Source organism: Agelaius tricolor, unplaced genomic scaffold (assembly GCF_023055355.1).
Source record: "Agelaius tricolor isolate 1412-34295 unplaced genomic scaffold, bAgeTri1.0.p SCAF_5, whole genome shotgun sequence".
Classification (NCBI taxonomy): Eukaryota; Metazoa; Chordata; class Aves; order Passeriformes; family Icteridae; genus Agelaius; species Agelaius tricolor.
The window spans coordinates 36353885-36378254 of record NW_027269265.1 but is presented as its reverse complement, the minus strand read 5'-3'; the positions used below and the strand labels follow the sequence as shown (position 1 = coordinate 36378254).

Below are 24370 nucleotides of genomic sequence, written 5' to 3'. Positions count from 1 at the left end.
GGTAACCAGCTGAGATTATACCATAACAATAAAATAACACATTTTCTTCCTTTTAAATGATTCAAAGTATTTTTTTGTAACTCAGCAGAGAATTCAGCCCATAACTCAGAAAGAACTGGAAACCAGCGTTTCTGGTTTGATTTTCATTTGCTTCTATTTTCACCAGAAAACAAATTTTACTGGACCAAACCATCTGTCTTTCCACCACAATAGCTTTTAATTTCAAACAAATAGGACAGCTCTCAAAGACTTCCAGTTCCTGCAAATTTAATGAAAATTGGTGATTAAAGACAGAACCCAAATTAGTACACTGACACAGAGACAGACAGTTAAAATTCAATTAAAATGGCTCACATCCATCTTAAGAGACACCAATCAGCTGGTCAGTCAGCATTAGTTTTAGATGGCATGTAAATAAAAGCCTAGTCCCAAAGGTGCAACTAGGTACTAATCAGAAAGGTAAGCTCTAGTATGAAGCTGAAAATACTAAGAAATTTGGAGGGCATAAGGGAAGCAGTGCACAAAAGAATAGAAAAACTGTAAGTTTCATCATTCATAGAATAATTTCTTTCAAAACTAAGATCAAATATCACTAGAAAAATTATTTCTTTTCTTTGTTTTTTTATAAGGCTGTTACAGCCCATTCCCCTGAGCATCTATTAGCTATACAGAAAATAAAGGAACTGCTGAATCAGAATATAGAACAGCTATAAGCATTTTCAAAGTGTCAAATTAAAATTTCTATAATTAAATTGTTTAATGATTGTTTGGATATGATACCAGTGTTCTGCACACAACAGAAAAGGAGGAAAAAAAATAAACAATATACCCTGACAAAGTATTCTCTCATCATAATTCTTCATATCTTAGCTATTAATCAAACTGTTTCTTCAGGCAGGATATCATGTATTTAATTTTATTTTACACCCCAAAACCCCAAACTACAGGTCATAAAGAATCTTCCTCTCAAATATAACCACACTTATTTTCCTTAAGTTTTTTGTTTAATTCCAAGATTATTCCACTGAGGTGTTACAAAACAATGTCACATGACATTAAATTCATATATCCATTCAGCTTTTGTCACCAAGTCGATTGATAATGCTCTTTTTTTCATCTTTTGCATTATTTCACCATCTGCATTTTTCACCTTGTATTACCACACACAAGACACCAGCTGTCTGTCTCAGTAACACTGATTTACTTCATTACTTTGTCAGTAATACAACCAAACTTGCAAGGATCACGTTCAGTAGATGCTGAAAATGCTACTTATGTACACTACTATATATACACTGTATATACATATATAGCTACTATATATACACTATAAGCTTGTGCCCTTACTAATCTCCTTCTATGTCCTTGAATAAGGTTTTAGCACACAATAATTAATATTACACTGGCAGGTGTAACACTGCTGTATCATTATAGCTGTACAGGCCTGTCACTGGTAGGTGTTATTACACCTATGCATTACTTTAAAAACCTTTGAAACCCAACAGTCTAACCATTACTTTAATCTCTCTACTGAAAATAATGTCTCCACCAACCTCACCAAACTAACTCCTATCTCTTCCCTATAAAAGCATTACTAATTCAGAAATGGAACCTCAAATGACTGTCATAATTCTTTCAACTCATGCATACCACTTATAAATCAACATTATTCAAATAAATACAAAGATGTACACATTAAAATTATTTAGGGTTTTTTTGTTTATGATTTCTTGCTCATTCTATGCCTTTCTGCCGATTTATAGAGAGTTCAGTGCAAATGTACTACGTATTTTTAGTGCTTTACAATCCCAGCTGTTGCATCTTCACATGAAGTGCTGAAGAGAAGTAGAAAGGCTATTAAGAAGGCTGCTCTCAAAACACATGGTTAAGATACCTGTCCTATGTCTGCAGAAAGTTGGTAACAATGAAAAATTGGACATAGTTTTGCTTTGTTAGGAAGAAATTCTTTTCTCAGAGGGTGGTGAAGCACTGGAACTGGTTGTCCAGAGAGGCTGTAGATGCCCCACCACTGGAAGTGCTCAAGGCCAGGTTGGGTATGCCTTAAGTAACCTGGTCTAGGCAAGGGAGTGGGAACCAGGTGATCGTTAAGGTCCCTTCCAACCCAAACCATTGTACAATTCTATGTGTTCACTCCTTCTTCTCATTACTTTATGCCTTTGTTAAACAAACAATGAAGAAACTAATTTAAAAAAATTATTTTGGGATTGCCCCGTTACAGACGTTTGATCTTGGGAATGTCTAATGTCAAATTTCAGCACACACAGGTCTTTGTTTTGTAAGCATTGGTGCAGAGGTGTCCAATACATCACGCATAGCTTCCATGCAGTTAAGGAGGAAAAGTAACTATTTGTCACTCTCTTGTTCCAAACAATTATGTTGCAAGCTAATGGTGTATTCACTTTAAGAGACAACTTATAAAAAGTCCTCTTTGAAGTATATCAATGTGTAAAAGCCTCAGTGAACTATTACAAAGAAACTTATCAACACATGTTTTTCAGAAAGCTCTGAGGAAAATGAAAAATATTTCAAGAGGAAAAATAAATACTCTGTTCCTTGTTTAGGTGTACACATATAATCCTCAGCTAATCATATCCCTCTGTAATGTACTGTTCAGCACTGAGAGAGGCCATTACTGAGAAGAGATAACATAAGGTAAATGCCAGCAACAAAATGCTTCTCAACAGGATGAAAGAGTGACTGAACAGTGCATTTAACAAAATGACATGCACCATTACCCTGCAGCACAGCACTTTCAACAGTTTTGGTCAGGTATGGAAGAGAGGCCTGTTTAGAACAGTGGACATATTTGAGCTAATTATTTTTTATAGTCATGATACAGTGCCCTAAGATATCAAACAGCTCCCTGGAACCTTCCTGTACTATTTAATTATTTTCCATGAAATCTGCTGCCATTTAATACTGTACTCATAAACATATCCTGGCTGTCCTTGGACTTTGCTTTAACCTGTGTCACTCAAAACAGAGGTGTGTCAAGGAACTGCTAAAGAAAGTCTACATCTACTACTACATCTTAGTGTTCTTTAACTAACACCAAAACCAGATCAATTTCACAATTTTCTGCAGATTATTGAGGCGCTGCCAATCATTTAACTTTAATGGGTGGTCTCATTTTATTCCAAATTTTATTAGGAATGCCATCAGTAGCTATTCTTGAACAACTTCCAGTATACAGATTTTTATTTATAATAAATTCACACAGTCAAGGGATTATTGAGTAGTTACCAGCATAAATTCTAAATCATTAAGAGCACTGGGGCAAACAAAAAAACCTGCACCAGTTTTAGTCAACACTATCTGTGGACCACTTCTGAGTCTTATTACTTAAAGTTGTATCAATGTTTGCTATAACAGCATTTACTTAAAAAGGAGACTGAGAACTTTAAGCTGTCCACGGGTCCAAACAGTTTTCAAAGAAGACAAAGGACTTGCAGTGACCATTTTGTTTACAATACTGTAGCTTCACCATTGGCTCCTTTAGTTCTCAAAACTATCCCACTCCTTTTCCCTCATCATAAAAAGCATTTAATGGATATAGCTTCCACTATTTCAGCATCATAAAAACAATGTTCTCTTCCAAATACAGAAAAAAACAATCTGCAATTCTTCTGCCAAGATGAGAGGAGATAGGGCAGAACAACATGGAAGTATTCTCTAGACTTCCTCAGAAATCAAGATAATCCAGAATCTTACTAGAAGAAGCATCCATGCAATTCAAATGCATAACCATTCCCAAATTTTCACAAGTAAAAAACCAAATGAAAATTCCAGTATATAAGAAATTTATACCTTTTGTCCCTGTATGTAATTGAAGTACAGTAGACTTCCTAAGCTTTAAAAATGGATATAACACTCTGCTTTTTTATCTACCAATACATTTATTGTGAAGTATTCTGTGCAGGATTGTTTTGGGTTGCTTATTAGGTTTTGGTTTTTCTTTTTGGGGGGGGGGGGGTGTTCCATCATTTTATTGGTTTTGTGTTTTGGTTTTGTGTTTGTGGTTTTTTTAAAGTATTCAGCTTCTTATACTACATTTCTAGGACACCACCTGTACGTTAAAGTGAAACTTGAAGATAAAACCCCATGTGCTGGAAAATCCTCAGAACCTGAGGGCACTGATGAAAGGCAAGCAGCATTTAGCTGATTTGTACAGAAACACCTGATATGCAATAACGTGCATTATTTGATGTGAACAGCTTTGTAACTGCTTCCCTAGACAATAAAAAATCTAGACATTTGCATTCACAATTGCTTTCACAGCATTTTTTAAGGGTCAGACTCTACAGCAGCTGGTGCATCTCCTGCTTTAGCAGAAGTCAAAGACAATTTTTGTCACTGACAGGTCACCAGTAAAGAGCATGTGCAGTGCCTCAGAAAATTTTGGTGGATACTCTGTTGCCTTTGGATTTGAATATTTCTGTTAATGTTCAGAGTAAGTAAGTACAGTAAAATACTTTAAATCTCCTTAATGTTAAAAATAATGCAATTTTGATTTTTTACTTGTTTTCAAATAAATATAGGAAAATTTAGACACTTGAAATTAAGGTCATGCTGTATATATGACAATGGGATCTCTGATGAAGCCCTTAATTTTATTTAAGTAACCACTGAAGAATGGCCTAAAATGTAGTCACAGGGAAGAGTAGGAGATAGGTGGGGAGATGGGAGGATGCAGTCATAGGGTAGCTCTCCCCTTGACCTATAAAGTCTTATTTATCAAAAATACAACAATTTCACAAAGAACTATTCTCTTCTGAATACATTTCAACCCACTAGTCACAATAGTCTCAATAAAGGAATCCCACATTCCAAACTAAATACCAAATTGGGCAAAAGGGAAATTTCTCCTTCAAATCTCTTTGCTGAGTCCAAATCATAAGATTCAGGGGACTGGCTGTTAATCTGAACAATTCTTTAGGCTGCCAGTCAGTAAGACCAGTATACCGAGTAGAAAACCACTGGTGTTTTAGATGAAAAGGTTTTCTCAAAATGCCACCTTCTTATGGATAGGGTTTTAATTCAGTTACTCCCTAGCTTTTTCACCTCAGCTTGCATATATGTTATACCATCTTATTTGTAAAAAAATTAAAATTCACCTATTTATAATTTGCAATCTACATAAATCAAAGACCACAAAACTCAGGAGTTTGATAATATATGATGGCTGAAATTATGGATTTTTAAAGAACTATGACCTAAAATTCTTTTTTTAAAGGTTAATCTTTTTAACAGCAAAGACTAATGGCTTATCCTTTTATTTTATTTTGCTTTCTTTGTATTAAATTTAGTAGTACCTCAGAAAACAGTTGTGGTCAAGGTTCCCTTTAAAACAGGAGTGATGACAACTGCCTAAGAGCTGGCTGCAGTACTGATCATGTTAAGAATGCAAATGTCCTTCGCATTTTGTCCCTCAAGGTTTTCTATTTCTGTACCACAGCTGACACCCTCACTTTCCATTTTCAGCATGTAAACAGAGACATGGAAATTGATGGCTGTATGAAGTTAGGTTTACATGCAAAAAGAATCATTTATTCTTTGCCTCCACTAAAAAAACAAAAATATGCTAGTATTTACTTTGGCTATCTCTAAGACAATAGCAAACAATAACAAAAATGTTAGGTACTACACCCTCAAAAAGCAATAAACAGCAGACTATGAATCTCATAAATATACAAAATTTGCATCCTGCTAAATGCATTTGCTTGATGATTAGAGTATCCCTACAATTAAATTCTAATTCCCCTGCTTTGCAGTAATCAATTCTTATCTACATCATTAATTCATTTATTGGCTTCCTCTCTCCAACAATTTATTTGCTTGCCTGTGCTTCATCCTTCCTTCTTTTAACAGCATACATCATCCCCAGCAGTTTTTGTTCCTCCCACACTCAATTTTCTCTCTTCTGATCCTTTCCGTTCCCAGAGAAGGCTCCTCCCACCAATTAGTAGTTCCTTATCAACCTCCATTTTATAATTTAATTCTATATGTACCCTAAATATCTGCATCCCAGTATTGTCCCCACCATATAGAATTTAGTATCAGAAGCTGTTACCTTTCATTCATCTTTCACAAACATACAAAATGCAATAAATGTTTGTTTCTGATTTTTAAGTTTTAGCCAGGTAATAGCATCAGATCATACTACTTAATAAACTGCAATTCTTCACTACTCTCTTCAAGTTATTTGTAAAGTGAATAAACATGTTATTACTGAATACAACAGACATATCCCTCTCTCCTTGAAGTCAGCTCCTCACAAGCATAGTCATTCAGACAGCTGGAAGACAGGGCAGCTTTGGTAAAACGAATCTGTCAAAATTAGCAGTTAAAAATGTCTTATTTTACAGTAGTAATTCTAAGAGAGAACTATCTGTAGCATGAAAAAGTGTGCAAAGCCTTGTTTTTGCTTCATGCTTTACGTTTTTCTTTCAGTTTTGAAGATTCACATAGACCACTAGAGTAAAATGATACTACAAGAAGAAAACTGCAACTATGACAAATTAATTTTAAGGCTAATATCTGGAACAAGTGGGAAATTGTCTCTGCTAACTGAATAACCCAAGAGAATGTAAAATCCCTGGATCTTTCAGATGAACAATAAAGGCATTTGCTTTTGACAGTATGCTCAGACACTGGGGCAGACTAATAAAGCTTGAACATATTTTCATTATGTAAAATTGTCCCTCAAAATACACCTTCCTGTAATTTCCTGAAATGACCTCTTACCCCTCTTTATTAAGAGGGACAATATTTTCCTGTAAGGAAAAAGTTAAATTTGAAATTACAGTCCCAATAATGATGTGTCCTATCACTGTTTTAGTTATTCAGACTTTATCTTTCAGATTATATGTATTCAGTTTAGTGTCTGATTTTACATTTTCTCCTCGTTTTTTTTTTGTTGTTGGGTTTTGTTTTTTTTAAATATAAATATAAATATAAATATAAATATAAATATAAATATAAATATAAATATAAATATAAATATATGCAGTATAAAACAGCAAGTGAAATTCAGCTCTGGTATATTTTTCTGATATTTAATGAAGACCTATTTATCATATGATTTTCCAAATTAAATGACAAATTATCCCAAAGTATCTTAGAGGTACACCTCTGTCTCAAGCCAACAACCAGAAACCTGATTCATTCCCTACAGCCAATCTTTAAACATAATTAATAAATCACATGGTATTTCTGACTGGGGATGGTGTTTGTCAAGCTTACAACAGTTACCAGTTCGATGCAACTCCAACACTTCTCCAGAAGAAAAGACAGCATACTACCACATTCAAGAATTTGAGTTTCAACTGTGAAAAAAATCTTACTGGTCTGACATCCCCACATGAGTTGGTAAATTGCCGTGCTAAGCCGAAATCCAACATAAAACACTTCCTACAGGTGCTTGGAAAACGTCCCATTGCGAAGTTTGACTAGGAAGAAAAAGAAATACAGACAGATAATCGATGAATACACACAGGTTTCAATATGTTCACATATTAATGCAATAACACAACCAGAAAATTCATATTCTATTTCTTTATCCTTCCATGTTTTAACTTCTACTGAACTCCAAATGAATTTGAAGAAAATGTTGTTAAGAGAAACAGGCATCCAACTTCGCAAATCTGAACAGTGGCCTAAATTGTCCAAAGAGCTTGTCATCTTACTTTATCATGTAGAATACATTAATTTTTATCAAGAATTTTCCAATCATGTCACCTACTCACAGAATTTCAGTGTTGCCTAATTGGTCTCAAGGAAAACAAACAATCAAGTATTTCAAGATCTGAGTTCAGCACAGAGCACAGTTAGCTCCAGCTAATTTTTTCTCACCAATTTCACTTGACATTCACTGCCTCTATGCTCTTTTCCTATTAAATGAAGGCTTAAATGGGGATGGGTCAGGGGGAATACAAGTCTTATAAGAAGTTGCCAGGAAGAAGTGATGGAAATGAAATTTTCTGAATGTACAGAAACTTGCTGGAAGTTTTATGTAAGCATCATTCAGCTGACAGGAAACTTAGCAATATATGTCAGATATAACAAACTGTCATCGTCATATTTTCTGGGAAAATCTCTTTGCCCGGGATTTTGCTCCTGGGAAGCTGAGAAGCCTCAGAGAAAAAAGAAAACAATAATTATTTGATTTGCTTCTCCTGCGTTTTGCTGCTTTGGAATGTGTTTGGACATTGTTTACCAACAGGTGATTGTTCCATTGGTTTCATGTGAATTGTTTTGACTTAATGGCCAATCATGGCGAAGCTGTGTCAGGGCTCTGGAAGGAGCCATGAGTTTTCATTATTATCTTGTTAGCCTTCTGTAAGTATCTTTCCTCTACTCTTTAGTATAGTTTAGTATTCTTTAATATAATATAATATCTTAAAATAATAAATTAGCCTTCTGAGAACATGAAGTCAGATTCATCATTCCTTCCTCCCTTTGTCTGGGAACCCCTCAAATACAATAACAAACTATATTTGCATCTATTGAAAACACAAAGATTTGCTTACTTTTCCTCATTTACAAATTCTGGCACTTCAGAGTTCTAATGATATTTGTCATACAGAGCAATATCGAAAATAGGTGACTGAATTTCAGGAATAAATTCAAAGAAAAATAGAAAATAGTAAGAACAAAAGCATGATACTACCAGGAAGGCAGTCTCCTCATACTAAGCTATTAACAATAGATCAAATAAGAATTTCACAATAAAAAAAAATTTCCTCACACAGTCTGTCTTTCACATTCTTGTTTGTTGAAAAAATATTAAATACATATAATCTGCTATTGAAGGACTTATAAATACACTCTACAGTTAGTATCTATTCTTTTAGATTTATTATATGACAATATTAATTGCCATTAGTCAAGCACATTATATCATATCTCATGGCAAATACTCTTGGTTACATAATGCTAAAGATAAGGGTTGGAAGTTTTAACTACAGCAAATTGTAAGAAGGGCTAAACTGGAGACAAAGACTGAAAAATACCAAAGTTACTCTTGTTGCAATCCAACATTAATTAATAGAAAAAAATCTGCCCTATCTGATGATTAAACATTCAATTTTCCATCCTTTCTCATTTTTGCATTTTAGCAGCTAGTATAGAAGCTATTCTTACTTATGCAGCCATCTAATGACCACATCTTACTTGCCTGTTTTGATTTAATGGGCAGACTTACTGGTTTTATGTCCCTGTGCAGGAATCCCACAGAATGAATACTTTCAATAGATTCCAAAATCTGCTTCCCAAGCCGCAGAGTGGTACTAATGGTGAATGTCCCTCGAGATTGGCTACGACGCAGGTCTGCCAAGTTCCGACCCTGATAAAATTAAAAGGACGTTTTAAAAAAATACTAATCCCAAGATTCACAGATGCTGTAAAGTCTTCCTACTTCTTCTTTAGTGGTTCATGATTAACCATGAAATACTCTCAATACCTATTTTCACACTCACAGGTAACACATCACACCTAAATGTAATGACTGTATGTCCACAAGTATCTCCAACACTAAGTTTAGAATTTGCTTTTGAAAATGCAAACTTAGTACCTGCCTATTCCTAAAAACATGGAACAAACTAATCTCTATTAGAAGACCAGTACAACCACAATTACTTAAAGTTGTATTTTTGTCACACCCAAAAAAGGCCACTGAGAAAATGTTCATGAAGACTTCTTCACACTCACTTCTTTAAGGAAAAGTCCATAATTTAATTACACATTATATCAAACAGATGAAAAATATATTATGTAGGAAATGCAACCCCATGATAAGAACTGTTGTTGTTCTACAATAACAGATGAACAACAGTAGGAACTAGAACACACTTTGTTCAGTATTCATATTCACCAGGATGACAAAGGACATTAACCCCATAACTCTAAGCACTAAGCACCTATTTTATCCCTTTTTAATGGACAAGTCTTTTAGTAAAATGTTTTCTTTTACTTGCATAGGATAATTTTTCATTTTTATAAAAAAGCCAACAAAACACAGAGACTCATATAATACATTTTAGACTATCTTCAAGACTAAAAAGGAAGGTAAAATATCTCAGAAGACATCACAGTTCACTCTTCCAACAGTCTGGTCTTTGTCAGGATGCAAGCTTTCTCCCTTTTGAGAGAATTATGGAAAGGATATAAAAGGAAAAAGATATACGGATATGCTCAATTTACATTCACTTACTACAATGCATTTGTGATCTTTGGGGTTTCTTTTGTTTGCTTGTTTAGCATCCTCTAAAGTCTCACTGGTATATTCATATACACTTGGCTAATAAACCTAAAGACACAAGCAAACATTGAACACTTTGATACACTAACCTGCAACTGCATGACCACATAGTTAAATCTGTCATTCCGTCCACATCCTATGAATCTACAGACATGATCTTTTCCTAAGAGAAAAAGAAGCAAATTAGCCAATAATAATGAAACTTTGTGATTTATTCCTGTAAATAGCTATGAAATTACTGGAAAATATGTAAAATAATAAATTCAGCCCCACGCAGTTCAACAGCAATAAAACCAAAGTTAGTTCTACCTGCAATTAAAGAGAAGCTTTCTCCCATAACCACAGCTCTCACTCTTCCATAAGAAAACATGCATGACATCATGCCTAAATGTCCACAAATTGGAGACATTTCAGAATGTCTGGAAAAGGTTATTTTCTTACAAATCTAATGGTTTGTAATAGACAATATTCCTAGCCAATATTCCTCTTTTCTGTAAGCTGCGGATGCCATGATGAAAGAAAACTGTAGTTTTCTGTGAGTTATGTTTTGTATTAAAAAATTGTAGAAAATGTAATTCAACTAATCTAACTTATTAATATCTTTCTCTAGAACACAATCATTGCTCTTTAGCTACAAAAGATAAATTCAGCCCAGGAATACTGAAAAAGGGGGAAAAAAAATCAGAGTTTTGTTTAAGCCGACTTTCTTTAAAGCCTCCTCCTGTCCTAGGAGCAAACTGCAGAGAAGACAGGTCAAAAATAATCTCCGTGCTATCCCTGCAGTAGAAAATCAAAGCAGAAGATTCCCCAGGTAAATACAGATAAAAAGGCAAACCAAAGGCTGCAGCTGGAAACAGAATGGGAATGCAAACCTCTTGTCATTTTGGTACCAGTGTTCACTGACTTGGAGAAAAGCTGTGACCCCTTATGATCCCAATCTGCCCCACTCTATGACAGAACAGGGAACTGTAGGATTAAAGTTCCTCAGGCCATTTACCTTCCTTTCTCACACCAATGGAAGCTGCAGCCAACAGAAAGCTGATGATCTCAAGTGGTTGCTAAAGATGTGTAAAATTTGTCACCTATTATTTCTATCATTAATATCTTTACCCTTAGGATTACAAGAATGCCATAACCAGGGAATCCCCACCCCACTCATTACTGTTTACAAAACACCCTAATGTCTAGCTATAGATCTGATGGGACTTTTTGCTACTGCTGCACCTGTAGCTCCATCAAAACACTAAAACTTGACAGCTTCTAAATGTTTTCAATTCAATTTCAAACTTGACAGAAAAGTGGTTGCCTGTTTCTTGCTTCCTCAGGAAGCTGCCTGCCACATCCAATTAAAACAGGCTGGTAGGCTCTCTTAAACAATGAAAATCTAACAGGATTCATCAAAATAATTTATTTAAAAAGATATCTCTACATTTCTGCCAACACGTAAGTGCTAAACTTCAAGCATCACCGTTTTTTCTCCACTTTTTCCTTCCACCCATTTGTTCAAGTAAGACAGGCAATATTACAGACAATATAATTTTATGAAGAAAAAGGATTAGTAGCAAATTTATCAAGTTGAAATTTTGTATATTCATTGCTGTAGTTTCCATTAATGAAGTCTCATCTTAAATATTTATGATTAATTTTACAGCCACTTGTGGGTATTGTGAAGGAACATCTTCAGAGAAACTTACATTAGTCAGATTTTATCTGACTAATTCAGTAAATGTCTAAAACTCAGTTTAGTCAGAGAAATCCCTTTTTGACGGGAGCACCAACTCAATTTGTGTGGAAAATTTCCTAGAAACTTTTACAGAAAATTGAGGAAAGAGGAAGGACAGAAGTAGAACATAAATATCTTATTCAAATAGAATGATCCTCCACCACTCCAGTGGGGCTACGTACACCTACTACAGCCTTTTCCTCAGCAGGAAAACAGTATTTTCTTACACCTGTGAGCTACACTGCTGAGCTGCAGAGTGAGAAGATGATGTTAATAGGCTGCAGGGAACAACTCTGCCCTTGAAAAATCTCCTAGGGAGGGTGCTAAGCCTGTGTGCCATTCCTCAGGCTGCTGCAGTGTAGCACTACAGCAGCTTTACAGCCTACACCAGACAGAGCCCATCACTAAATTACACTCCAGAGCTGTAAATGAGTGAGGAAGAAGTCTGTAAGGTTGTGTGAGACAGAAACCAACTGAGTGAGTCTTACTCTCACTGAGTGAGATGTGATAAATCTGTCTTCTCCCATCTGACTGTGGGAACAGATGGCCTAACAACATGGTTAAACAAAACAACCATCTGTTGCAGCAGATTTCTTTTTTTTTAAAAAAAAAGCAAAAATAAGAAACTTAAAGAGTTAAACAATATTCTGCAACAATAATTAGGAGACAGCAGGGAGAAGAAAAATTAAGATGTAATTGATGACTAAGCTGTAATAAATGGCCATATCAGTGAGCCTAGTCCTCCTTCACAATTAAGAGAGAAGCCATACAATTGCTCACATATTCCAGCATGCTTTGCTAGCTCAGAGTCTTAAAAAGAACTTATTTGAAGATTTTCATTAGTCATTGTACCATATACAAAGATACTACTTTTATATACTTCATTATACCACATAGTTATTACTCATTTTACCCCTGCAATAATGACCACACTGTTTTAATTTCAAAAGTTTCTGAAAGTAAAGAATGGTAAGAAATAGTGCATCCCTACACTTCTGCCAACATCTATTCTTATATCAGTTTCACTGTTTCTGTGAAGTAAGATTCTAGTACAGATACATTCAAAGAATGTTTATAACCCTAAAAATGTCCCTAGGACTACTATAGACTAGAAGAACACACCTGTTGATTTATTCTCTTCTAAAAGCCTGTTTCTTCATAATATTCCACAAACTCTGCAATATTTTTTAAAACTCAGATCCACACATCAAGAAAATCTTTACCAACACTGCAAGGTCATTGTCTCTTATTACAGAGGAAACATTTCAAAATTTGAAATAAAAAGGACTTTCATGACAATTCTATTCCTTCCTCTCTATGTCTGATGTAACTACAACACCTTGCAAGAAGAGAACCTAAACCCATTGAAAAAAGGAGAGTAATTATATATATACTCATACATACACACACCAAAAAGGGATAGAAGAACAAGATAAAAGTTGGTCTTAGAGGACGTATGATAATACGAAGTTGTTACAAAAATATTCTAAAAGAAGTCTTTACAATTTCACTTGGTCTGAATCTTCATGAAAAGAAAAAAATTGTCAAAAATAAGACTAATTTCTACATTATAAAAAAGCATTTAGGAATAATAATAAAAAATCTTTAATAAGTAATTATAAAGTTGTTTTCTATTCCCCATTCTCATCCACTTTTCTTCATTTTCCCTATGCTTCAAATTTTTAGCTCTTCCATAATGAAACTTGTGACGGTAAAGAAATTAATGCACATAGCTCCTAGGAAAAAAGATTTCCTATAAAACATAAAATGGTCCCTACTATAACCTTATTTAATAAAAAACCTTCCAAGTATGGATAAAAAAAGCTGCATGTAAAACTAAAGTACTGTATCTATGCAAATTATAAATCACAATATATGCAAATGTTCATTGACACATCTCTTTGCTAAGTTTTCTGTACTGATCACTGACAATATTCACTGTCTAAAACCAGAGCAGTAAGAGTGTTAGGTGTAAACTTCCCCAACAATGACTGGAGGTCACCTCTAGTGTTACTATCACCACCAACTTCTTTTTTTTTTTTTGGTGCAAGAGAGCAACAAGTTATAAAAGGTAAGGAATAATATATTTAGATTGTTTTCTCATAAGAAAGATTTTCAAAAGTGTTATTTTTAAAGATCTCGTATAAAATCTGATTTTCAGTTATACAAAAGCTTCCATTTATTATTTGCTCAGAGAAATAATACTGAGAAAATAAATAACAAATATTTATTTGGATTACATATTTTGTGGATTATTTGTCTCAGTGGATCTGTTGGTCGTATGTTTCATTGTTCTGTTCTTCTTATCTAGATGTTTTCCATTATTCAATAGAACCAAAGACTCTTCTGTAGGAAGACTTGGACTGTTTGGAATTATAGTTTCCTAAATATTCCTCTGAGAGCATAACTTCTGTAAAGCCCTATGGCAATTTTTCACACATAAATATTTTATTATTTCATCAACTTTTTTCCACATGTATTTCAAAAGATAAAAAACTTTTGACTAAGAAAAAAATCCCTTTTCTAATATCTTAACTGAAATTCCACCATACTGTAATTAACAGTGGAAAGTTAAAATGCACTCCAGTTAGACAGTCCTATATAAGGTCATGATTTATAAATACATTGGCATTGTAGTGCTACCAAATTGCAGTGTTTTCTTGCAGCTCTACTAATTTCCTTATCATTTAGTTGTTTCATCTATACCATTTTAAGGCCTCTGGGTTTTGTAAAATAGAATCAAGCTGATGTGTACAGAAAAAGACCCACAAACTCTTGGAAAAAATAATTCTGAGCATTTAAAAACCCCAGGAGTTACAGAGTATTTTGTTCTTCAAAACTCATTGTCTTCAGCATAATTTCTTTCAAGAATCCTGACAAATGTTTTCCAAACTTTTCAACTGGCAATATTGAAATTTCCTATTCATCTCTGGACTAGAAACTTTAAAATTCTAAGAAAATCTCCCTGCTCAGCTATATAATAGTAGATGTTTTAGTGAAATCCTTGAAACAGACAAAAGCAGAGGAACAGTTTGTTACCATCATAACATGTGACATGCTTGCCCTCTTAAATCTATAGAGGCTGTCAATTCCTGCTGCAGTGTGACCTTTACAGCACATTAGGCAGCACCATATGTCATGCAGACTCTGTTTTATTCAAAGTAAGAGTTTGGAAAAATTGGGCTGCTGACAGGAATGCATGTATTATTCAAAATCTTCCTGATTAAAAATAATAATTTTTAAAGAAAAAGTAATTGTTTAAACTATCTTTCTGTTATCTTGTAATGTAAAAACCAATGAAGAGAAGTTACTGCATATTTCTCTGTATTGATAACTTCATTGAAGTATCTAAAGATACAGAAAGTGTGACTATCCAAACTCTGGTTCAAGGAATTGAACCCTGGAAAGTATTTCAGGATTTTATATGCCAGTAGTTTTCTCATACAAGTTACAGTATTTTAAAGCTGGGGCTTTTGCTTATGGGGATTTTTTAAGTAAGTTTCCTATTTCAATATTAGAAATCTCAGCAATACCTGCAAAGCAAAGAAAACAAACAGTCTTAACGCATATGCTGTGTGAAGGACCCTCAAATATTCAATGCTATATAGTACACAAAAAAAAAATCTTAGAAGAAAAAATAAAAAACAAGAATAACAAAGTCTAGAGCAAAAAACAAAGAGAAGATATGGATTCAGAATAAACTAAATCTGAACCAAGATTTTTGCAGCAATTTAATTATTGTTCGTCTTATTTTCATTTCATCCCATTTCAAACAAAAGCTTCACTGCAGCAAAACTTTCAGCATCTGAAAGAGCTTCTATTCCACTTTTAATAATTTACTAAGAACGTGCAGAATATAGGAAATATTTACTAAAATATTGTTATAATTACAATTCTTTTTTAAAGAAGATACACTGACATTCTACTTCTCACATATCCAAGGTATAGCCCTACCTTGCAGCTTCTTCAACACAGCTACTTCCATTTTCAGCACTTGCTTTGGCTGCTGAGCTGATTCGACCTTCAGTGCAACATTTTCCCGAGTAAGCAAGTCCAGTGCATCGTAAATTTCTCCAAATCCTCCACCTCCTATTTTCCTCAACTACATTGGGGAAAAAGAAAGAACAAAAACATATTTTTAAGAGGGAAGAAGAAAGAAAATAAAACAGCAATACTTCTTTGTTCTGCCTGTCATACTGCAAACCTGTTTTATTGCAAATAGATTTAAAAATAATAATTATATCCTTCACTACATAAAAGAGCTACTGAATAATTGACCAAGGTTTGGCTAACCACAGTTTGGAAGAGAACACACCTGATCCCCATCTGCACTATTGTATATAGCATAATAGAAGAGTACAGTAGTATTCCCAGCATGAATCTGGGCAAAGTCAGCATGCTGAATAAAGTCGTTCCTCAAATAGTCACACAGAGCCCAGAGATCTTTAAATACAAATGCACAGTGACATTTTTAAAATATACCATCTTTTTGTCCTTTCAGAAATATGCACACTGAATAATAATGGTATAAAGTCATACCAGTTTTTGGACTTCCTGAAAAGAGGCAGTATTATCTGTTATGTGGAGAGACTTACATACAGCAGCTAAATCATAAATTACGAGAAATGGCTAAGATTATCTTTGAATATACATCTCAAATGTTACTCACATTCACTTAAAATTCACCAATATCATTCTTATTAACAGACAGACTCAAGAAACTTGCAGCACTGAAATTTTCATCTGTGCAAGAAAGAGGTAAAAAGAATGCTCATAGCATACTAATTAGTTTGCACTACCTTCAGAGCAAATATTAAAAGGTGTTTTTTTCACTCTGCTTTAAGTGGTCACGGGGAACAGGCACCTCTTTGGTTTTCAATATCAAAAATGTCAATGCTGTTTCAGAAAATGCCTCCCCTGGCTAACATTCTAAAGCTGATAAAAGAGAAAAGGAGACAAAAAAGAACTTACCCTAATACAGTTTTCTAAATGTCATCTGAAAGCATACAGTTGCTAACATTGTATGACTACACTGTATAAAATGTCATTTAACTGTCCAGGGGTCTAGAGAGCAGCAATATGCTGACCTATCTTCAGATTCTGAAAAGTAATCTAATGTCTCCTAATTAACACCATCAGACATTTGACTGAGCAGGAAAAACATTTTTTAAAATAGCCTAGGCTTTATGAATATAGAAGATAACAGATAACACATGAATTTTCAGCATAGTACAAGCACACCAGTGAGAATACACGGTGAAAAAGGTGAGCGGAAAAGGAAAGAGGTGACACAGCCATCCTCACCCCCTTACAAATGTAGGCACATTTATCATCTAACCTCATTTACCAGCTTTGAGAAATGGCCAGAACATGAAAGACTGCCTCTGAAAGCACTGTTTCTCTACATATGTGCTTAAAATAAATTTAAAACAAACAAAAACATCACTACAGTAACAAAATAAACAGATCAATTTATATCTTCAGCTAAAGTACACAAGAATCATTAACATACACCCAATAATTACACCACTCAGTAGTTCCAGGCACAAATTAACCTCTCTTTGATTACAGAAAAAAATACTTTCCATGTCCTTTGTCACCGAGTCACACACATTCAACAACAAGTCCATGTTTTCTTTGGTTTTTTTTTTTGTTGTTGCCAGCATCCCTATAGAAGCTTTTCTTGTTGCTTTTCACATCCTTCACCAGTCACAACTGCCACCTGAGCTCTGGCTTTCCCATATATTCATCACACTGAGGCAACATTTCCAGGGTAATCTTGGGCAGCCCATCCCTGCTCCCACCTTCTGTTCATTTGCATTTTGCTTTCCAGTTCACACAGGTGGTGTCCACTCAACCATACTGGTCTCCTGCCACACCTGCTCAACATCTTTTACCTTGATGAGGACCACATTGTCCTTGTTTACACCTGCATTACAATTCCCCACTTTGTTCATTAGTTTCAGCCTTCTCTTTTTGCATTTAGCATCTCACACCCCAAACTCTTTCTCTCCATTCTCTCTTTGACTTCTGTGCCTTTATATGCTTCCAGGCTAAAGCATACAATTTCCAACTAGTTTTATCTTTTTGCTTACACTACATATTGAATGGCATTCTTTAACATATCTAAAATCAATTATCATTACAAGCAAGTCTCCAAGTAGGGACTGTAATAAATGTTTCAAAGGCAAAAGAGGCATGAGGAAAGGCATCAACAAAGAATAAAAGCAAATGCTAACAGACAACACTAGAGAAGGGGATTGTCGCTGGGGAAAAAATATTTTATAATTTTTTATGCTTACTTTTCAAAATAGAATCACCCTAAATAATGTCTAGGTTAAAATTAAAGTAAATTGAACATGTTTCTTTAAAACGTTCATGTTCAAAAATTTTAGATATGGTTTTCACAACTGCAATGAACAAGGTCCTCAACAGCAAAAAAATCCAAAAACCACACCTCAGTTTCTTCTGCTGGGAGCCACTCCTATGAAATCCTGAATTCAGGAAGTCTATTGCCTTAGATGCCATAAAGAAATCCTTAATGTTTGCTACAGAAGATAAGAAATTGAAGAGCTACCCACAGGAAATTCTTTGCACTCATCTACCTGTAATACCTGTATCTGGAAAACATAGAAGTGAAAATGTATAATTTCATGAAATGAACTTCAGCATACTTGCAAAATTTTCCAGAAGACACTTATGTCATCAGCAGTCTTCATTACATAGGAAAGAAAATAAACCTGAAGAAAACACAGCCACTGTTGCACAGATCAGACAATTAAGTGGTTTTGTGGCTAGTGATATGTATGCTATTATCTATTATATTTTGTATATTATTGTATGTTAAATGGTATTTTATACTATTTGATCTGATTCAAGGCTACACTTTCTGTATTTACTTCACTGCTGTACTGAGATTAAATATAAGCAGGCATTTTACAAATACTTACACTCCAGAGATAGCTATTTAGGTTCTATTTACCTGAAAGGAAATATAAGGATTTCCTACATCAGTTAATATCAGCTTCCTGCATATTTAAGTGAAAGATAGGGTACAAGACAGTTGAAATCATTCTCTCTTATGAATTTAAAATTAATGATGAATTTGTATCTTCTATGTTCAGTCTTACAGTTCTAAAAAACTTAAAAGAGGGGAGTAATATAAAGTGAGCAATTCAAAATCCCTTCACAGCCTACTACACACACACAGATACTCTAAATGTTCTATTGTGAACTGGTCTTTTTTTTCCCTTTTTCAAAATTCTAAGTTAAATAAACCAAAGTGATCAAGAGGAATGGAAAAGGAGCTACAAGAACTCAGCCTGTTTCTCCCAGCAAAAATAGCTTCAACTGGACACTATTTCCCTCAAGATGCAAATCGAGGATATGAACAGCAAAAGGGAACAGACCTATTTATGGCAAAGCCAATGCTGGCACACAATCAAATGAATACAAATCAGCTGAGAATAAATCTATGCCATAAAATCCAACAAACAAAAGGAAGAGCAGCAAGGCCCTGAAAAATCTTCCTATAAGGAGTAACATATCTCACAAACCTACTGGTTTCAGGGGAGGGCATCTGACTGATCTCCAAAATGGACTGATAGAATCACTGGCTCATTGGGTTCAATATACTAACAGTACTCTTCCAGTTGTGCTTGGATCAGGCACGACATTGGGATTTAAGAGCTCTCCTAGGAAGTTATCAGGAAAAAAAAAATAACCCATTTTAAAGCCGCATCACTTTTCTTTAAAGTAGGGTAAGAGAAACAAGTAGTTTTAAAGCTCATTCACGATTAATTTAATTACTAAGCAAAATATATCTTACAAGAATTTTCAAACTAATTTCAAAGCACAAACCACTTCTTTCTAAAAAGAAAAGAAGACACAGAATTGCAGGAAGGCATACTCACCACTTTCCATCTTTCTTTGACCAATATTCCCACACTGAGGATGTCAGGCTGATCCCCTCCTCCACTCATTGCAACCTCCTGAGGTGATGGAGCTGCTATGCAAAGTCTGCGTCAGTAGAAACCATCCAGATCCCAGGAATGGCTTCCATTTAACCAGTCACTGCAGAAACAGAGCAGAAATCAGTGATTAACAGAACAACAAGATATACAGCAAAAGTTTTGTTTCTCATCCAGCATCTTAACTAGTTTTTGCATCCCACAGTGACTAACATTGAAATTTTAGTCAAACGGTTTCCAGTACAGAAAAAAATTCAAGGATAGGCTTCCTTAATTTTCCAACTTGCTCTCTCCCACATCTCCAATACCAATCTCAATACAGAACTAATAAACTTAAACATTTTTAGCGGTATATTCCACAAGCAGTTTCAAATTGCTGCAAGGTATAATTACATTTAAACCTAATTTTAATAATCCCTTTTAAAAGTAGTAGCTAATTAAATAATCTAATTAATAACTTATTGAATAATTGTTTAATTAATTTATAGTAATATATAACAACATTAAAATAATATTAAGCAAAAATTACTATGTTAGAAATAGATACTTAAGTTTCAGTTGCACTGCATACAGAGTACTTCACATTTAACAATGTGTTTCACATAGCTAGAATTATTTCTGATTAAATACATCTTAAGTACAATTATCTCAGGCTATAAACAACTGGTTTTGGTAAGGGAAAAAACCTTGTCTCTGGTAAGTTTGACAGTTCATTTTTTTTATTTTCTGGTTTTAGCAATCATTTTAATGGATTATAGATAGTATTAAATTGTACTTTGGAGATTAACATATCCATAATGGCTCCCATCAGCAACTACTACAACCAATTAAAAGCTTATTTCAATTCTTTGAGCTTTTCTAGAACTGGGCTTATTGTTACACTAGTGTAATTAGTAACTGTTTGTATAAGCCCTCTTATCCAAAGACAATACTCTTTGAAAAGTATGTTTGCTTTAGGTTATTTCCATGGCTTTCAAAATAGCATACCTGCAAGTGAACAATGCTTCTCTCCCTGAATCAACACACAAATGATATGCAAAATGGGTAAAATAATTCTGATTTAAATCAGCAGTATGGCCTTCCATGTGGCTAACTGCCAATCTTACTACTGGGACTAAAAGATGCGTTTTTAGTAAACGCTCCACTGCTTGAGCAACCTGGCTTTTTAAGACAAACATTTTGTTTGACATGACAGAAACTGTGGCTGTTTTCCATGTTTTTTTGATATTTCTTTTTCATGTTGTATTTACGCCTTTTTGCTTAAATTGGACATTATGACAGTTGGACCAACTCCAGATAAAAGAAACCCCTCTGGAGAAACATTAATCTGGATTGGTTAAGGATCTAAATTTACACCCAATGAGAGTGCATTACGTGCCTGTAAAGGAGTGTTCATTCAGAATACATAGCCTAAATTGATTTAATTCAAACAAATGAAGGGAAACTAAATTAAGATTGTGTATTACGAGTAACAGCATTCATCCTGCAATTTAATCAGGCTGAACTAAACCAATTCAAATTCTACTGGTGATAGTAAATGCTCCCCTGCAGATAAGGTCAAAAGTCTAAAAAGAACTGGAGCCATTTATGTGAACCCCTTAACATTACTAACCACTGACCACACTCCCTGTCTTTTCTAACAGAATTATCATAACACACTCAGGAACAAAGATGAAACAAAAACCCACTAATGAAGGGGAAAAGATCTATTTCCAAAATTACATACTTAAAGCACATATAGTGGCTTTTCCCCTTTTCCCCATTTTAACTCAGATGTTTGCTTTTCTTTCTACCACCTGCCAGTTACATCAAAGCATGGGTTGGTCTTGACAAATTGTTCACTTCTATACTGGAATTCCAAGAGGGTTTATTTTTTTCCTGATATTTGCTTAAAACAAGTAATGGTGAAACTGTTCATCTTACCAGAGAAAAATCTAAAATTGCAAGTAAGATTTTTGCTGACCCTTCAAACATGAACAAAATTCATCACCTGTAGGAAAAGTGCTTTATTAAATCAAAGATATGACAGTTCAGAGTTTTTTGTTAATTCTTCTATCAGCCTTGATTCCTGATTTGATACTTAATTTTTTCTTTTTTTAACACATTTAAATTTACAATTTATAGTCATAACTCTGACAAGTATTTCTGGCAGCTGTGCATTTGTGAATTCTTGAGCAAACTAAGAGAGCATCAGCAACTGGCCCAGAATGCAAAGGTCCAACACATACATTCAAAGAACCACCCTGTATTCTAAGAACTGTTGTAGAAATATTCTATTGCTGTATGTAATATCTGCATGGCCAGGGTAACAAAATCTTCATTTGTACAGAATTCCTCACTCCTATTCAAATACACTAATTCCTTGTTAAATCTCTTGTCATCCTAGATTGTTACAAAGCAACTATATGTATTCTGTATCATCAAAACCAGGTATTCAACACCATAAAACACCAGGATCCATTGAACTGTCCTGCATGGGAGGCAGAAGTTCTCTCATGAGCCCCTGAAGACAAGGTGCTAAGCTCCTCCTGAAGCTAAATAATCAACTGCAAGCATTACAAACATATTGATGTCAAATCAAAGAATCCTATTTTTTTCAAGACTTCAAGTAAAGCAGAAGAAGGATTCAGTGACAAATTTCAAGGCCAGAAGGTTTGAAATTGGCCCAAACCTTTACCTGATCAGGCCACTTCATAGCTTCAACCTGTTTCAGTGAATTAGCACACACTAATATGTAAGACTCCAAATGTTCTTCACTGTTAACATGTTCCAGTATGTTTCTTTCCTCACAATAAACATAACTTGCTTTGTTTCAAGGTTTAATGCATTTAATTTTAACTTTTTACCACAGGTTACAGTTTTGGTAACCAAATTCCATTTCCAGTAATTTCACTTCATTTAAACACCTAAAAATACTTTTTTAACTTCCTGTAAATTAATACATTTAGTTTTAAGCCTTCCTTCACAGCCATGGGGTCTTTTATATGGTCCTCCTTCAAAACTCCTCTCTTTGCTCCACATTTTTCTTGTGGTGTGGACATTGAGTTAGACATCCACACTGAATTAGACTCTATCATACCAATTCCTAATATGGAGAAAAGTTTTTCTTATTACTTCTTCGTGATAGAAGTCTTATTTCCCTAATTTAAGCCTGAAAATGCTTTATACTTTTGCTAAACCACAACACTATCAGACACTTTTACACTTATACAGTTATACCCTATAACACTTATACACCTCCATCCTTACACTCAGGCATATTCCTGCTACAAGAATATGGTTTTTAAAGATCTTATTCACAATCTGACCTAGGCAGAGTTTCATTGCTCTGATGTGTTCTCTAATGGTCTTAACACTGTATAAACTGCAAATCTGTTAATTATTGATGTACTGCAGTAGATAAATATATTCCTTACCTAGTAACAGATAACATGTACTCTAGTAGGTGAAATTTAGACTACAATCACCTTCCCCAAATTTATACAGAAGAAAAGGACATTACTAGAGATGACTACATGTAAAGGACTTTTGGACAGATATAAATATGCGTTCTTTGGAGGTGGTTCACAGGTCAAGATTGAAACTGAAATTTCTCTGAATTTGGAAGGATTTGAATTCAGACTGACTGGCTCATTCCAAATTTCACAGATGAATTAAAGACGCATAAAAGTAAATACCGTTGCATTTGTATTACTGAGATACATTGTTTTCAGCACAGCTCTTCAGCGGGCTATAATACTGTTAACAATTTAAGAAAGCTCCAGCACTGAAGCAGATGAATAATTAATGACACACATGTAAGGTGCAAGCTTTGCCTTACTCATTCAGCAGATGAATCCTTTAGCAGTGCAGTTTTTTAGGCGGCAGTAAGGCTATTTTCAGCAAAACAAACATGTCTTTACAATTCTCCTAAAAAAGTAACAGTCATTCTAATCGCAATATATATAATTAAATTCTGTATTCATGAACTCATCAGTTTGTCACTTCAGGCACTTTCCAAGATAACACAACTACAATGAAAGACAATTATCCCTCTGTCAAATTTATTTCCAGGTGAGAGGTCATGGAGTAACTAGGACAAGAGAATGAGGATAGACTGTTCCATAACATAAGCCTTTGCTGGGAAATGATTACAGTATAAAACAAGAACAGGTAAAGGAGCATTAGAGCTAATATCCAGAATGCTGTACAGACATCCATTATTTAAAACCTTTCTATTCGCTTTAACTGATTTTAACCACACATTAGCCTTGCAAAAGATGAATTTACCCCATCCAAGTACACTAAGAGATAATTTGAAAATAACAGTGCAAAATTTCCAGAAAAAAAGGGCAATCCTTTAATGTAATGTGTGCATGTATATAATTCCCTTAAAGATAGCCTAAACTGAAGCCAACC

General features: G+C 34.4%; 1 protein-coding gene across 3 annotated transcripts in view; it reads right to left on the bottom strand.

Annotated features, from left to right (window-relative positions):
- TTBK2 (tau tubulin kinase 2) overlaps positions 1-24370 on the bottom strand; it is an 80272-nt gene that overhangs the window by 37878 nt on the left and 18024 nt on the right. For all 3 annotated transcript variants that reach the window (XM_071427284.1, XM_071427283.1, XM_071427285.1), the window contains 5 exons: positions 19916-20075; positions 15957-16104; positions 10369-10442; positions 9224-9364; positions 7365-7469 (listed from right to left, as the gene is read on the bottom strand). In XM_071427284.1, coding sequence (XP_071283385.1) covers positions 7365-7469; positions 9224-9364; positions 10369-10442; positions 15957-16104; positions 19916-19984 — 537 coding nt within the window. In that variant the 5' untranslated portion in view covers positions 19985-20075. The remainder of the gene's footprint in view (positions 1-7364; positions 7470-9223; positions 9365-10368; positions 10443-15956; positions 16105-19915; positions 20076-24370) is intronic.